This window comes from Nanorana parkeri, unplaced genomic scaffold, assembly GCF_000935625.1.
Source record: "Nanorana parkeri isolate BGI_ZX_2015 unplaced genomic scaffold, ASM93562v1 scaffold1757, whole genome shotgun sequence".
NCBI lineage: Eukaryota > Metazoa > Chordata > Amphibia > Anura > Dicroglossidae > Nanorana > Nanorana parkeri.
In genome coordinates this window covers 164,822-179,023 of record NW_017308025.1, presented here as the reverse complement: position 1 = coordinate 179,023, position 14,202 = coordinate 164,822, and the positions used below count along the sequence as shown (strand labels likewise).

Here is a 14,202-nt window from a genome sequence, read left to right as displayed (position 1 = left end):
GCAACTACATGGCAGATGAGGTTTAATATTGAAAATTGTAAGGATATGCTTATGGGTGCTTAAAATATGCATACAAGCTACTCATTAGGGGGAGCTCCTGCGGGTGTGCACACCCAATTACAGAGGCAGTTACCTCAACACATGAGGTGGATGAGGTGAAAGGGGATATGTTCTGTAGTTCACAGAGTAAACTGTGAAAGGCTGAGATTACATTGCAGAGTGCACAGTAACTTACCATCTCACTGCATTTCTGTTAGGAAACCAAGAAACCAGACTGAAACTCAAAGTGCTGGTTTAAAATATAAAATTAGTTTATTGAAAACAACAATTAACATAAATGGCAAAAAACAATGGAGAAGGTCCAGGGCATAGTCAGTGCCAAGCCCGGGGTCAGATACCAAAATGGGTAGTCAGCCAAGCCAGGTAACGGAGCACAGAGAGCAGGATGAATCGAAACAAAGACGGAATCAGTAACCAGGATATCGGTCAGCCAGAGCCAGGGTCATACACAGAAATCAGGAACAAAAGCAGCACACTTGGTTGATCAAAATAAACGCAAGGGCAGAAATTGAATGGACAAGGTGAGGGTTAAATAGTGACCTGGTGCCTGCATCATCACTCTGAGACAGAAATTTGCCAGGAGTATTGCTAGAAGTTGCAGGAAGATGATGTAAACAGGTTTGGTCATAAGAGAGCCAAAGAGGAACCGCAGTGTCAAACATACTGACAAGCCATACACAGCCGACTGGATGAGGAAGGGTAGGAAACCCTGACAATTTCTGGCAGGATCAAGGGATATCTTTTCGGTTATTAAACAGATAAAACACTTTCTTCGGTATATTTAACACCAAGAAGTAGCAAAGATTGTTAGGGTTTACATAAATTTTAACTGATCGCAAAAGCCTGTGCATTCTGGCCCCTATAAAATTAGCTTGTATTGGACATTTTTGAAATTGTATTTCTAAATATTCAATTCCAAACTCCTTAACCTGTATCTATTTGTTCAAATGTTACTTGCAGCTTTCTTTATGTAAGCTAACATCTTATGCTAGCCATACATACTTTGATGGTTTGAATGAGAGAAATCAGTTGATTCTCCTACCCATGCTAAACAGTGCAGATGGAGGTATCTCCCCTGCCGGCCAGGTGCGGATAGGGCCACCCACAGCTGGCACTTTGACTAATTCAGTAGGAATCGGTCTCTGTATTGCTAGGCTTAGGTCTAGCAGTCCTTCAAATTAAATTTTTTTCTTTTGGTTACAATAAACCAACTTCCTCCAGTCCGAAGTAAATGCCAATTAGTACAATGCATATTGAAAAAGAAAGAAGCAAACAGTGTGATTTTAATTAGAAATGGTTTCTTTTATTCAATATGAGATAAGAAACAACTTGATATTTAACAAGAGCTAATATAATTCCCATACTATTAGTACTAAACACTGTATTTAACTACATTGCTGCAGGCAATTAGAAGTGTAAATGCTAACAAGAAACTGCAAAAATAACCAAATACCTTCTTGCTATATGCCTATTTGTACTGCAAAAAAAACACTAGTCCTTTTAAAGGGAACCTGCCATGAGAAAGAACACCTTGAATGGCATTTCTAAACCCCTTCACAGATATAGCTATAGGTTTTCTTTACCCCCTGCTCATCCAGCATACCCTTATCTTTTTTTTGCCCCTCCCTTGCTCCATTCATTGCCAGGAGCTGAAGGAATTATCTGCTACTTCTGGGTGTGGAGAAGCATGTGACTCTCTTTCTGACAGCATTAAGCAAATTAGTGATGTCCAATTGGGAGTTCATAGCCCTGTATTAGCTATGACTCGTAGCTGCCCTGCACTCCTTTGTTGCTGAATGGAGTAGCAAGAAAGCAAAAGAAAAGTAAGTATGAACTGCTAAACAGGGCTTAATTAAAGCTGAATCAGGGATAAAACAAGAGGCACATGTATGCTTTCTTTAATCTCAGTGAGCTTTGTGTATTTCTTCCAGGTCTGTGCAGTATTCCAGTGTGAAACTTTGTCTCTGTACAGGCGCTTCCTATAATAAAGACCAGTCATTGCTGCTCTGTCTCCTTCTGCAGGGTGACTGTTCTTGTCTCCACCCCCCTCCAGTAGTTTTCTGCAGGCAGCCTATTGTGGGTGGAGCTTGCTGGGTCCCTTCCACAGCTCTGTTCTCTGCACAGGTTATGAGCACCACATTGATGATGTCACACAAAGTGGGTTGATATAATTTGTGTCCATTAATGAATATATTTGAATAGACGTTTTCGTGCCCAAGTTCAGCTTTTAAAGAAGAACTCCAGTGGAAAATTATTATTAACGGTTGATGTGGAACTACCCTGCACTGCAAGGGTTAAGTGCTCATTTGTGTCTAGGGAGGAAAATACAGTTGTACTTACCTGATCCTTGGAGCCAGCTTGCTCTTAGACTGGTCCCTGGAGCCTCTCTCACCCTCCTCTGCAGTAGTCTAAGATCCTGCAAATCATCACATTCTATACACAGTGTATAGAACGTGAGGATGACTAGGGACATACTATTGCTGCAGCGGAGGAGGAGACGAGCTGGAGGGACTGCTGTCGCAGCCAGCCGGCTCCGAGGATAGGGTGAGTATAACTTTGTTATTTTCCTCTCTAGACCAAAATGAGCAGTAAAGTCCCACTGCAAAGGCTAATAATAATTTTCCCTGGAGTTATCCTTTAAGTTACCCTGATGTTTTGCCCTGTGTGGGAAGAGTTCACATTTAGTTTCACTACCAAGTTTTCAGTTTCACCAAAAAAGGCAGAGCCGGTACCACCAGCCTACAAGTACCGAAGCTGCAAGTGCTCAGGAATACAAATTCAGAAAAAAAAATGAAAGAATGGTTCATCTATATATACAAAAAAAACTTTTAATAAAATGGGATTACAATAATAATATGTATTGAAAAAGAAAAAGAAAACACCTGTAAATTAAATAAAAACATATAAAATAGATATCTTTCACCTACTGCTAAAAATGCCCCTATAGGGATAAAGATATGCCCTCCTGCCCGAAATGCCTCCCTTATGTCTATATTTTCTGTATACTATTTGTGTACAAACATAAATAACAAAAAGTCTTCAATTACACAAGTACCATTATAAAGTGGCAGCAGTTCTCATCAACAAATGTGACCACTGAACCTTGTCAGCATTATAGACGCTTCCAGTATTTCTGCAAAAGTTAATCAAAACCAGTTCAGAATACAAGAATCATAGCGGCGGAAAATGATAAGTAGATCCCCATGTGTAATACAGTTTATAGGCCAATATCAATCATCTTTGGTCAACGTAACACATTGGAGTTTCTCCTTCCATCGGCCCTGGTATCTTGGTTCCCTGAGTTTTACAATTTTCTATTTCCATCAGGCTCCCTTCATTTTGTTTTGGCTGGGATAAAGACGGGTTAGAGCTCCTGTTTTTGATGCTGTGTCCCTTCTTGTCAAGACAGAAGGTGATGGGAAATCTCTTCACACAGACAAAAGACAAACCACAGTTTTAGTACAGTTGGGAAAGGTATCAACTTCTGGCAATGTTTTATTGCTACCTGTGTCTTTCTGTTCCCGTGACAACAACCCACACCCCCATTTCTTCTCCTGGTGTCACAGAGACAAGAAGTTAGAGAAAATCTTATTTTTGTACAAATAACTTTTTTTTAATTCTACTATTGTATGCGCTTATAAAAAATACATGTTTGACATGGACACGTTTCTGTTGTTTAACCTTTAGGGTTATGTCTTTCCTGCGTGTGTAAGAGTTTTATTATTAATGTTTGTATTAAAAATAAAACAAAAGGAAAGCAATAGATAGAGGGATAGATAGATACCAATCCACTTACCTACTTAGCTATGAATAACTTTACTAAAATGATGCTTTGAACATGCGTGGGACAATGCAGCTGTCACATTCCGGCTCCAAGATCGAGAGCTGACCGAACCTGTGAACTGTGTCCCGGGCGAGAACAGTGATTGTCAGTTACAACTCTCCAGAGGAATTCCCCTCTACCTTCTCTGCTCCTTTGGCTTTGGCTCTCAGCCACATACAAAGAGCCAGAGCCAGCTGTCAGTTATGCAGCTGGGGTATGGGTACAAACATAAATAACCAAACATTTTTCACAATTGAAGACAACATCAGTTGACTTTGGGTCACAGAAGCACATTAGCTAATGTATGTCTGTAAACCAAAGGAGAAGTACAGTATATCAAAAAAAAAGATTGACTTTAAGACATAACTGGAATAAGAGTTTAAGTAGAACTACAGCCTCCCATTACAAAAAATGTTCCGCATCACTCCAAGTGTATCTGCATGTAACATTTTCCTTAGTCCCTCTGCAAAGTTTCACAAATACATTGGCATCCCTCCAAAATGGAAAAGAGCCCAAAATCATTTCTCAGCCATTTTGGACCTAGCTGAATTACATATGGGTGTATGCATAACAAAGGATAATTGAACAATCTTGTTTTATAGAAGTGCTAGATATATATTATTTTAGGGTTTCAAAAAAAAAAAAACCTCTTTATTTTTAATTTATGAATTATTTGTGCTTCTGAATTATAACAATAATTGACTGTGTTTGAAATGAGATTGCTGAGAGGGTTAAGTGCTCTAGCTAATGACTTCAAGGTATGGATTCAATTATCTGTGTTATCTCCTTTTAATTTGTTTATTCATTTTTCTTCTGTAAAAGAAGGATGATCACAAGCACAATGAGGATAACCCTCCTGTTTCATAAAATTCAAGTAATAGTCCCCTGTAAACAATCCATTTAGAATAAAACATATTATGAAGCTGTTAAATAAAGCAGGCGTATTCAGTTTAATAAATGGTGCTCACATATTGCGTCCCAATTAGGTATTGGGTGACTGAGATGGCATCTTGTGTGCCTGATTTCTAAGCTGTTATGAGATTTAATAATAACCTTCTCAAGAGCTGAAACTTGCTCCACCCTATGCATGTTCTGCAGATTGCACTCAGTTAAAATGACACTAGACTCAGGAGTTAAATCTTAAAAATGCATTTAAGTACATGAATGTTACTATTATTAAGTGTTACTATTAACAACAATGTATCTTATTTGTGGATCACTCAGCTGTAGATCCTCAAACCATCTCTGAATTCGTGCCGACACTGTACTTCCTTCTGGAGGGGGGCTACGTTTGTTCCCCATGGTTCCTGTGTGTGTTGAAAGTAAAAACTTGCTTTTACCCGGCCAATAACCCTACCTTGCTACAGTGAATAAATTATCTATGACCAAGGATATATATAAATATAAGTGTGTTGTAAAGTAATCACCACTGCAAGCCTCCTTCCACAATAGACTACAATCTCAATACCAATTTGCAAAATAAACATGAGATTGTAGTCCATCATGGGAGCAAACTTGGGGCGTTCACAACATTACAGCACACACAGGGACCATGGGGAACAAAAGAAGCCACCCTCCATAAGGAAGGAGAGTGTCAGCACCAATTCAGAGATGATTTGAGGATCTACAGCCGAATGATACACAAATAATATATATTTTTGTTAACAGTTAAGGTACATGAATGCATTTTTAGGATTTAACTTCTAAGCTTAATGTCACTTTATTGTTCAATATAAAACGATGGCTTAATGGAAGCTTAAAAAATTACTGACTTGAATTGTATAAACAAGGTTCTGCTAGGATTCATATACATAGACACAAGTCTACATATTAGATGCACAACAAATCATATATATGATACTATTTAAAAAATGCAGAAAGTGACAATGCTGCTCCTGAGGTCTTTTTACATTGAAGTCAGCAGCGAATTTATGAAGAATTAACATAAATATATTGGTGCCGACTCATCCAATTGCATTTGCACCTCCTCCTCACTACCTACTACAGATAACCAAAATCAATTTGCACTTTGTGAATCAGAAAGCAGCAAACTTATGGATTGCCTAAATATACTAATATGGGCTGGTTCAGTCTGCAGAGATCACTACAATGTGTTAATCATGACAGCTTGGATCATGAATTACATTATTCTCCACATATCAAGCCGATTTGCATAGAAATGTTCATGCAAGTAGTTTTTGTCTGATGAGCAGAAAAATCACATACTGTAGTCCACGATCCAGGCACAAATAAATTGTATGGATCTCTGTACTGGATGTGTGAATTGATTTGTTCATCCCTAGTAGTAGCTGTGCAACAGATGCAAATGCAGGGCTGACTTCATTTGGTCTTCATGTTTCCAATTCTTTTTTTGTAGTTTTATGCTGTTACTAGTGAAACAGCAACATGAAAGAGAAGGTAGGAAACAGAATGAAGAATGAAAGAAACTCCAAGCATTGGTAACAGAAGGAACAAAGAAGGGTTTGAGGTTAAATATCCTGATCTGTTCTCTTTATTTTTTTGAAGAAGTAAAGTTTCCCACAAAGGAGGACAGGGAACCACTGGTCAGGGAGGCAAACCCAACCAGCTAGCCCTTTCATGTAAGAACAGATTTCTGTGGACTAATGAAAGTGTTCCATACTGAAAGTGCATCATGGTGCCCCAGTGATTGGTAGGCCTGATGAAAGTTGGGTGTTTATAAAGGACATAGTGAATTATGACACACTGTTCACATCTAGCAACAACTTCCTTTCTGGCTAACAGTATTTCTTGTCATTTTAGAGCCACAAAGGAAGTGATGCTAAAAGACTTCCTGATGCAAGAGCCAGCTGATATTTGCATATCAGAGTACCCCAGTATTGAAGGCTCTCGGGGTGCTCTACAAGTAAGTGAGTGCCTACTATTCAGCTTAATCTGACCACAGGTTTACTGAAAAATTATTATTCTATATTTTATGTTATGTTTATATTATGTTTCAATTACCTTTAAGCAGCAGTCTCTACATATCTTCTTTCCATGTCCTCCTTCAGAGGCTGTATGTTAGTGATTTCCTGTCCAGGGAACTAAACAATATTTGCTGCTCTTCCCTTAGCATGGTGACCGGTCTGTTTACTATCCCTGTGTAGTCTGGTACTTTTTACGACCAAAGAACGCTGTTGGGGACAGTGACAGAGGACAAGATTGCTCCCACTGACACTGTCTACTGACCCACTGCAGTAATTCCCACACAGGAAACTAACATCCCAATGCATGATGGCATGTGTAGTTGCTTGTGAGTCATGGAGAGATGAGGGGATGATGTGTAGCACCACTTTATTTCTAGCCCTGGCAGATAAGAAAATAAGCCACTGATGACATCACAGGTACCGATATTTTCATTTTTGCCTGCATTTGAAGTTTTAATACATTAAACTGTTGTAGTTAGAGCAATAGAAAAGACCGAGATGATTGTGGATCGTATCCCAGAGATCGGCTTTAGAAAAAAGAGCAAAACTAAGATACATTTCCTTTCTGCAGAAAAATATAGCTCCCATAAAATCATTTTATTCCAAGCACATGGATATTAATAGACACAAGGGCCTGAAAATATGTCAAGATGAAAAAGACCTTACTTCCCATATGAATCATTCAGCGCTAAGGTTACATATATACGCAAAACAAAAGACACATGGACAATGCAGATGGAAATGAAATGCAGTTGTTCATAGATGGTGTCTCTCAGTAATAATGTCTTTGTTAAAGTATAAACGTCATAATTATTTGGGGATGTGCTTGTAATAATCTAACAATGACTCACTTTATTAAAGAGACCCTTCCAGGTCTGTAAAAGATTCAAACCATATGTCCCCAGGAATAGAAGAGGTAGTATGCCTACCTGTCCTTGTGTCACCGCCACTTCAGTACTGCAGCCTCCATTAGCACTAAACACTTTTAGGAATGTTGGAAATCGGTGCCCCCTCTTTAATTTTCTTTGACCTTTATGTGACTACAGAACTCAGCAGTGACATAGGGCTTGGATGAAATAGGCGCGGGATGTGGTAGGGAACACAGGCTTCCAACACTTCCAGAAGTGTCAAATACTAAAGACACTGATGGAGGCTGCTACATTGGAACAGAAGAGAGGTAAGACACACTGGCTGCTATTGCGGTGATTATAATGCCTCTTTACGTGCAGGGACCTGACTATAGGTGAATCATCCAAAACGTGATATTATATTTGTGTGATATGGTTATTTAGGGAAACAGATATTTAGAAAAATTCCTAATAAGTGCTATCCAAGCGTCGACATATGTTGTGCGTACTTTATTATCGCCAGCTTATGTTAGCAGCTTTGAAGACAGCTCACACTTAGTACTAGAATAACTGCTATACTTATATAGATTTAGATATTTATAGCATTCCCCTTGTGGCAATATTCCAAATGGTAATGGAGGGTGGTGCCATAAAGAGATGGCCCTATGCACCTCACCTAATTTAATGTATGCCCAAAACTGTAATATGGAAGAGCTTTGCTCACAGAAATGATGATTAGAATCAATTCACTGAAGAAAACCATAAACAACAGATAGCAGATTTAGAAGAATATTTTCTTAAGGGTAAAGCTGTGCCATATGGCCATGCATCTGACACAGGCACAGCTAAGCAATCTGTACTTGCTAAATGTGGGGAAGATTATTTTCCACAACAGAACACATAACTAATTTGTATTTGATTTTGTGTCTTGCCTATTTATGTTTGTTTACTTTAAAAACTCCTATTTATGTTTATTTACTGTAAAAACTCAATTGAAGACATATTTATCAATCCCCATTCTCGGGCAGTGGTGAAACTGGTTCATCCTTATACAGGGTGGATCCAGGACAGACAAAGATTTTGCTACTCTGATTAACAGCTTCTATAATTAACCCACCGCCATGCCCGGAAACTGTTAGAATTTGGCCCCAAGGCTCAGCATTTTATAGGCATATTTCCAAGACTCAGAGATGATGCCTCCAAATTTAAAGCTGCTAGTCCAATGCTGACTTTCATACCCTTCAAATAATCTCTGCTATTATAGTCACATAATCTGTATTTACATCATCTATGAACACAAGTTTTGTAATAATATATACAATTATATATAGCTGCTTCTTGGATATGGCATATATTGTATTGTTCCTGCTTGTGCCTGCATATTGAGAACACATATCACAGACTTATTTTGCCCAGAGGACAGTTCCAATTTGATCATACACATTGCAACAATACAGAGCATTCTATAAAAAAGATGTAATATATAGTAGCACAGTTTGTTCTCCACTTTAAAAAAAAGAATAGGGTTGATGGGTAGGGGTAGGTCAAAGAGAACAAACTTAACCCCTTCATGACTGAGGCCTTTTTTTCATTTTTTGAACCCATGTTATATTCCACATTTTAGGCCTGAAAATGACTTAAAACCCCCAAACATTATATATTTTCTGAATGCCAAGACCCTATAGAATAAAATGGTGGTAGTTGCAAATTTTTATGTTGCGCAAAATCAGCGCAACTCCTTATTAAACCCCAACATTTAGTGAAAAATGTAATTAAATGCCCCAAAACACAAAAAAATACCCATTTTTTAATGAAATATAAAAGATGAGGTTACAACGAGTAAAACGATACCCAACATGGCTAGGTTACAAATTGCGTGCGTCCATGAAACGGCGAAAAACTGCAGTACCCCAAAAAGTCCATAGAAGACCTTTTAAAAGCCCCCACAGGTCATCCATTTAGAGATACCCCAAAATATTGGCCCTATAGTTATTGCTCTCACTCCGGCGTGCGCGGCGATACCCAACATGTGTAGCGCGTTGGTCATTTTCATAAGTTACGTGGCAACGCGCATGCTCACAGGGGCGGGGACTTTTATTTTTTTTTATTATTATTAGATGTATTTTATTTTAATTTAAAAAACTATTTTTTTTTTTACTTTACTTTGACTGCTATCACATAGGGGGGCTTACAAGCCCCCCCATGTGATAGCAGATGGTGGTGACAGGTACTCTTTAAGGTGATGCTGGGGGTCCAAAAGACCCCCAGTGTCACCTTTACACTGGAAATAAGCTATTAAAGTGCAGATCACACTTCAATAGCTTATAGCTGGGCTGCAGGAGCCCAGAACTGACAGCCCAGGGACCGGAAGTGATGCAATCTGCATCGCTCCCGATCCCATAGAACGGGGAGGGGATCGATGAACAGAAGTTCGTCGACCTCCTCCCCAACTCCCCGCGGACACCAAGGAAGCCGGGCCCGGGCCCGTAGGAGGGGCAACGGAGCCCGGGAAGCACGGAGGCGGTGTCCGGCGGGGGGCCCTTTCTCCGGCTGCTTGATTGGCCAGGCCCCGATGACGTAATTTCCGCACATGCACACAGGAGTTACTTCATCTCGGCATGCTGGGTCTGTGCACTGAGCATTGCATGTGCGGCTCAGCATACAGAAAAAAAAGTCTGATGAATGGCACTAAGAAGCTTTACTGAAAGAGACTTACAAAAGTTTCTCTGTCATAAAAAGCCTGCCGCCACTTTTTTTTGTTTTTTTTTAGTTAACTTCTGCTTTAAGCTAGCTATACATACATAGATTTCCCTCATTCAGCCCACAGACTGAACAAGATAAATCTATTAGATTTCCTTATCCACGCTAAATAGCAGCCAACACCCCCGGTTGTCTGAATACATGCTGACTGCATCTGATTGCCTGTAGTCATTGTCAATTTTCCACCTGGCTCCTCCGATTTTTCAGTCAAAGTTTGTTGAGCCGCCTTGTGACCATGGCTCAAATTTTTGCTGATTCAGCAGGAATTGTCCAAAATCCGAGCCATGTATGGCCAGCATTATTTGTTAGCTATGATTAGCAGATGCTTTGGTTTCAAGTTATTGCTGTGGTCCTAATGTCAGTAGAGTCTTTAATAGAAGTGAATGAAGACTATGTTGTAGGTGCCCTATGTTGTAGGTGTTGTGGAGCTGTTACAAGTAATGTTATGCTCTGCTGGCTTAAGCTCATGTGATCCAGAATCAGAGCACAGAGGGGCCTACCTAAAGCAGAACTGAAGCCAAATTTGTTTTTTAGTTTTGGATAGAGTAAGGGAGGGTTTAAACCACTGTCAGCTTTTTTTTTTTTTTGCTGTCCCACTGGGGAGATTTCCCTTAACTTCCTGTCCAATAGCCACAACATATCTCCAAAATGAGAAAAATCCATGGTGTTCAACAGGGTCGCCAGAACTAGTGTCCCCAGTGGAACATGTTCTATGTATTTCTGTTCTGATGACAACCTGAAATGTGGGATTTTCTTTCAATTTTAGTGATACCGGTCAACAGGACAAATAGAGAGGGTGAATCTGTCTAATAGGGACACAGACCGCAATAAAAACCTGACAGGTGATCCAATCCCTCTCCACACCATCCAACACAAAAAAAAAAAAAGGTTTTGGCCTCAGTTGCACTTGAATTTTAACTGACAAGTAAGGTTCATTATAACAGCTTTAACAGAAGCAACCTTATCTTTCAAGTTTAACATTCTTTCTACCAAAAAAACTCTGGAATCATTTTCTGATTTACAGTAATTGGGCAGCAATTTTTTTCCATTTTATTTTTATAAAACGCCTAACAAAGAACTTCTGTTATTAGCCACTTTCTGTCTGTTAACTATATTGTTGAAAACGTTTTGTTATATCTGCATGTATGGGCAGCTTTAGTTCTCAGTGATCTTCTGGGGCTAGCACAGACACACAAAGAACTTGCAGGCAGTAGAGATGTTCAGATACCAAGTACCGTACTCGGTACAAGTACATGTACAGATAATTTTCCAGCTCCAAGTCTAGATTAGTCAAAAATTCAAAAGTTAGGAGGCAGCTGTCATTTTTAAGGAGCATATGGAGCTCCTGGAATGTGTACATCCGTTTTCATATATGATATTTTTTTTTAAGGAGAACTATGGGGTCAGTGTTTTTCTAGGCAGAGCCAGCTGTACCCGCCCCCTCCCCCGTCCGTTCCTCCAGTCAGCGCTGGCAGATCAGAGAGGGGAATCCAGTCCCTCCCCCTGTCACGGCAGAGAGCCGTGACAGGATCGAGAGGTGAGCGAACCGGTTATGTGTTCCCTCACCTCCCGATCTACTGAGCCGACCTGTGACAGTCTCATTGTCACAGGTCGTCTTGAACTATGAGGTGAGTGAAAAGCACTCACCTCATAGTTCTCCTTTAATGAATATATATATGGGATTACCGATACAATTTTTTCAATTATAAATACTGATACTTGTCCAAGTAATTACAGACACAAGTACTGATACATTTTTGTTTATTGTTTATGTGACATTTTTTCTAAAACAATACAGACTAATGATTTCAGGACAGTGGTGGAGCGCCAGAGCCAGGTCCCAGCTGCAAAGGCTGCAGCCCTGATTGTTCTCGTGAAAATGCCAAGTATCGGCACTGGTATCTGAACATCCCTTGCAGGCAGCATTGCAGCCTTATAATGGAAAATAGAGATGACCATTGAGGGTATACAAAATGTTTACCTATGTGTGACCCTTTTGTAGCCAATTTTCTGTTTTGGGTTAACTCCCTTCCCTTTATAGTGATTGATCTAACCCTCTTTGTTTGATATTTAATAGGTAAAACATAGAAGCTCTTGATTTTAATTATTGATTAATAATTATTGATTGATTAAAAATGTTTTGTGTTCTAATGAGAAAGACATTTTTCTGTATTTTCTTGGGGCTGCAACACAGAGAACTGTTGGCTGGAATATAAATTCTCGGTTATGAGATATGGTCAGTAAGGCAGCAGATTCCTGCTGTGCTCTGTCTAAGTGGAAAAATCATCAGTCTCTGTGTTTACACATTGGCTCATTCCATAATTTCTCTGTCGTGAGTCATGTTTAATATTCTGTGACTCCGGGAGATGTAAAGTCACCAATATTTTCTCAATAACCTCCATAAAATTGTATTTTTATTTAATTTCCTGTCCGCACACACGGTATATTTATGAATATGTTGCAAATAATGCTGCCAAGGATAGCCAAGCAGTTTAGATTAATTTCAGATACCACATTTTGGAAAATGGATATTTACCCAAGAGAGATTTAGCAATTGCATGGCACTGAGGGTGTGAAATTGCTATTAAATCCTAAAAGTGTGTTTATTTCTTTTTTTTTTCCAGAACTCCACATCCTACCCAAGAAGTCTGTTCTACTATTTACCCGGAGAATGAAATCACTTAACATTTACTAACAAATATTTATACAGTGTCCACAAAATAGAAACACCTGTTTAGTACAATGTTGGACTACCATTGACCCTGACAATCACATGTCATGGCAGTGACAACAAAAGGGTCCTGTAGCATCAAGTTGTTGGTGATCATGCAGGGATAATAGGTGGTTGCTGATTACTATGGATGCAGTGCTTGAGTTAATCTGAAAGGCATTATGCCATCACCCCATTCTGGTTGTATAGTTGTAGCTGGGATTCACTGGACCAAAGTACATTTTTCCAGTCATTAAAAGTCCAGTGCCAAATGTTCTCGAATGATGCTTGCCAAACACTTTTGTAGGTTTACCATAAACAAGAAAGGTATCTTGTGAGGTTGTTTGTATGCGTATCCCATACCACCAAGAGTGCAATGCATGGTGCAGTCCAGTATTGTTTATTTATCCTACATTTGTATTGTAATTACTGTGATGTGGTGTTTGCTGTTATGTCCCCAGTAGGGATGAGAAGAGTGATATTGATCAAATTATTTTTGCCATAAATTTACTGATTTTACTGTCAGCAAAATTTTGCTGAAATGAAAACTCTCAACTGCGCTCACTGAGCTGCTTTGGTGAAATTTGCCTAAAATAAAACCCTTTTTTTATTTATAAGGTGTTTTTTGGAGGGGTGGGGTAGTACTTACAGTGTTTTGTTTATGGTATTTAGTGCTCCATTTATTTATTTTTTCTTATTATGTGTTATTTGTGTAATGTCACTTTAAATTTGTTGTTTTTTCATTGTCGGTTTCTTTTTGTGGAAAAAAAATATATAAAATGATGAGGCTGAAAAAGGGCAGAATTGTGGTACAAGAATAGGTCCATATTAGTTGAAAGGAGCTTGTGAAACCTTTAGGAGCCATCGAAAGCCAACTGCACCCTTAAAAACCATAACACAAACACCGTCAAGTCACCTAATCTAATACTGTATCACCTAATTTCACTTTTAATTTATTTCCCAAAATGGAAACACTTTGATTAAATCTCCTGATTTTCATCATTTCTGGGATATGAAAACTCAATTTTGCATAACCCCAGTCCCCTGCCACCAGAT

The 14,202-nt window shown here is 39.1% G+C and overlaps 1 protein-coding gene across 1 annotated transcript in view; it reads left to right on the top strand.

Moving 5' to 3' along the window:
* The window catches only part of LRRTM3 (leucine rich repeat transmembrane neuronal 3), a 62,905-nt gene extending 49,759 nt beyond the window's left edge, over positions 1–13,146 (top strand). Inside the window, exon 3 of the mRNA XM_018571432.1 lies at positions 13,061–13,146. Coding sequence (XP_018426934.1) covers positions 13,061–13,111 — 51 coding nt within the window. The 3' untranslated portion in view covers positions 13,112–13,146. The remainder of the gene's footprint in view (positions 1–13,060) is intronic.
* The last annotated feature ends 1,056 nt before the right edge of the window (positions 13,147–14,202 follow it).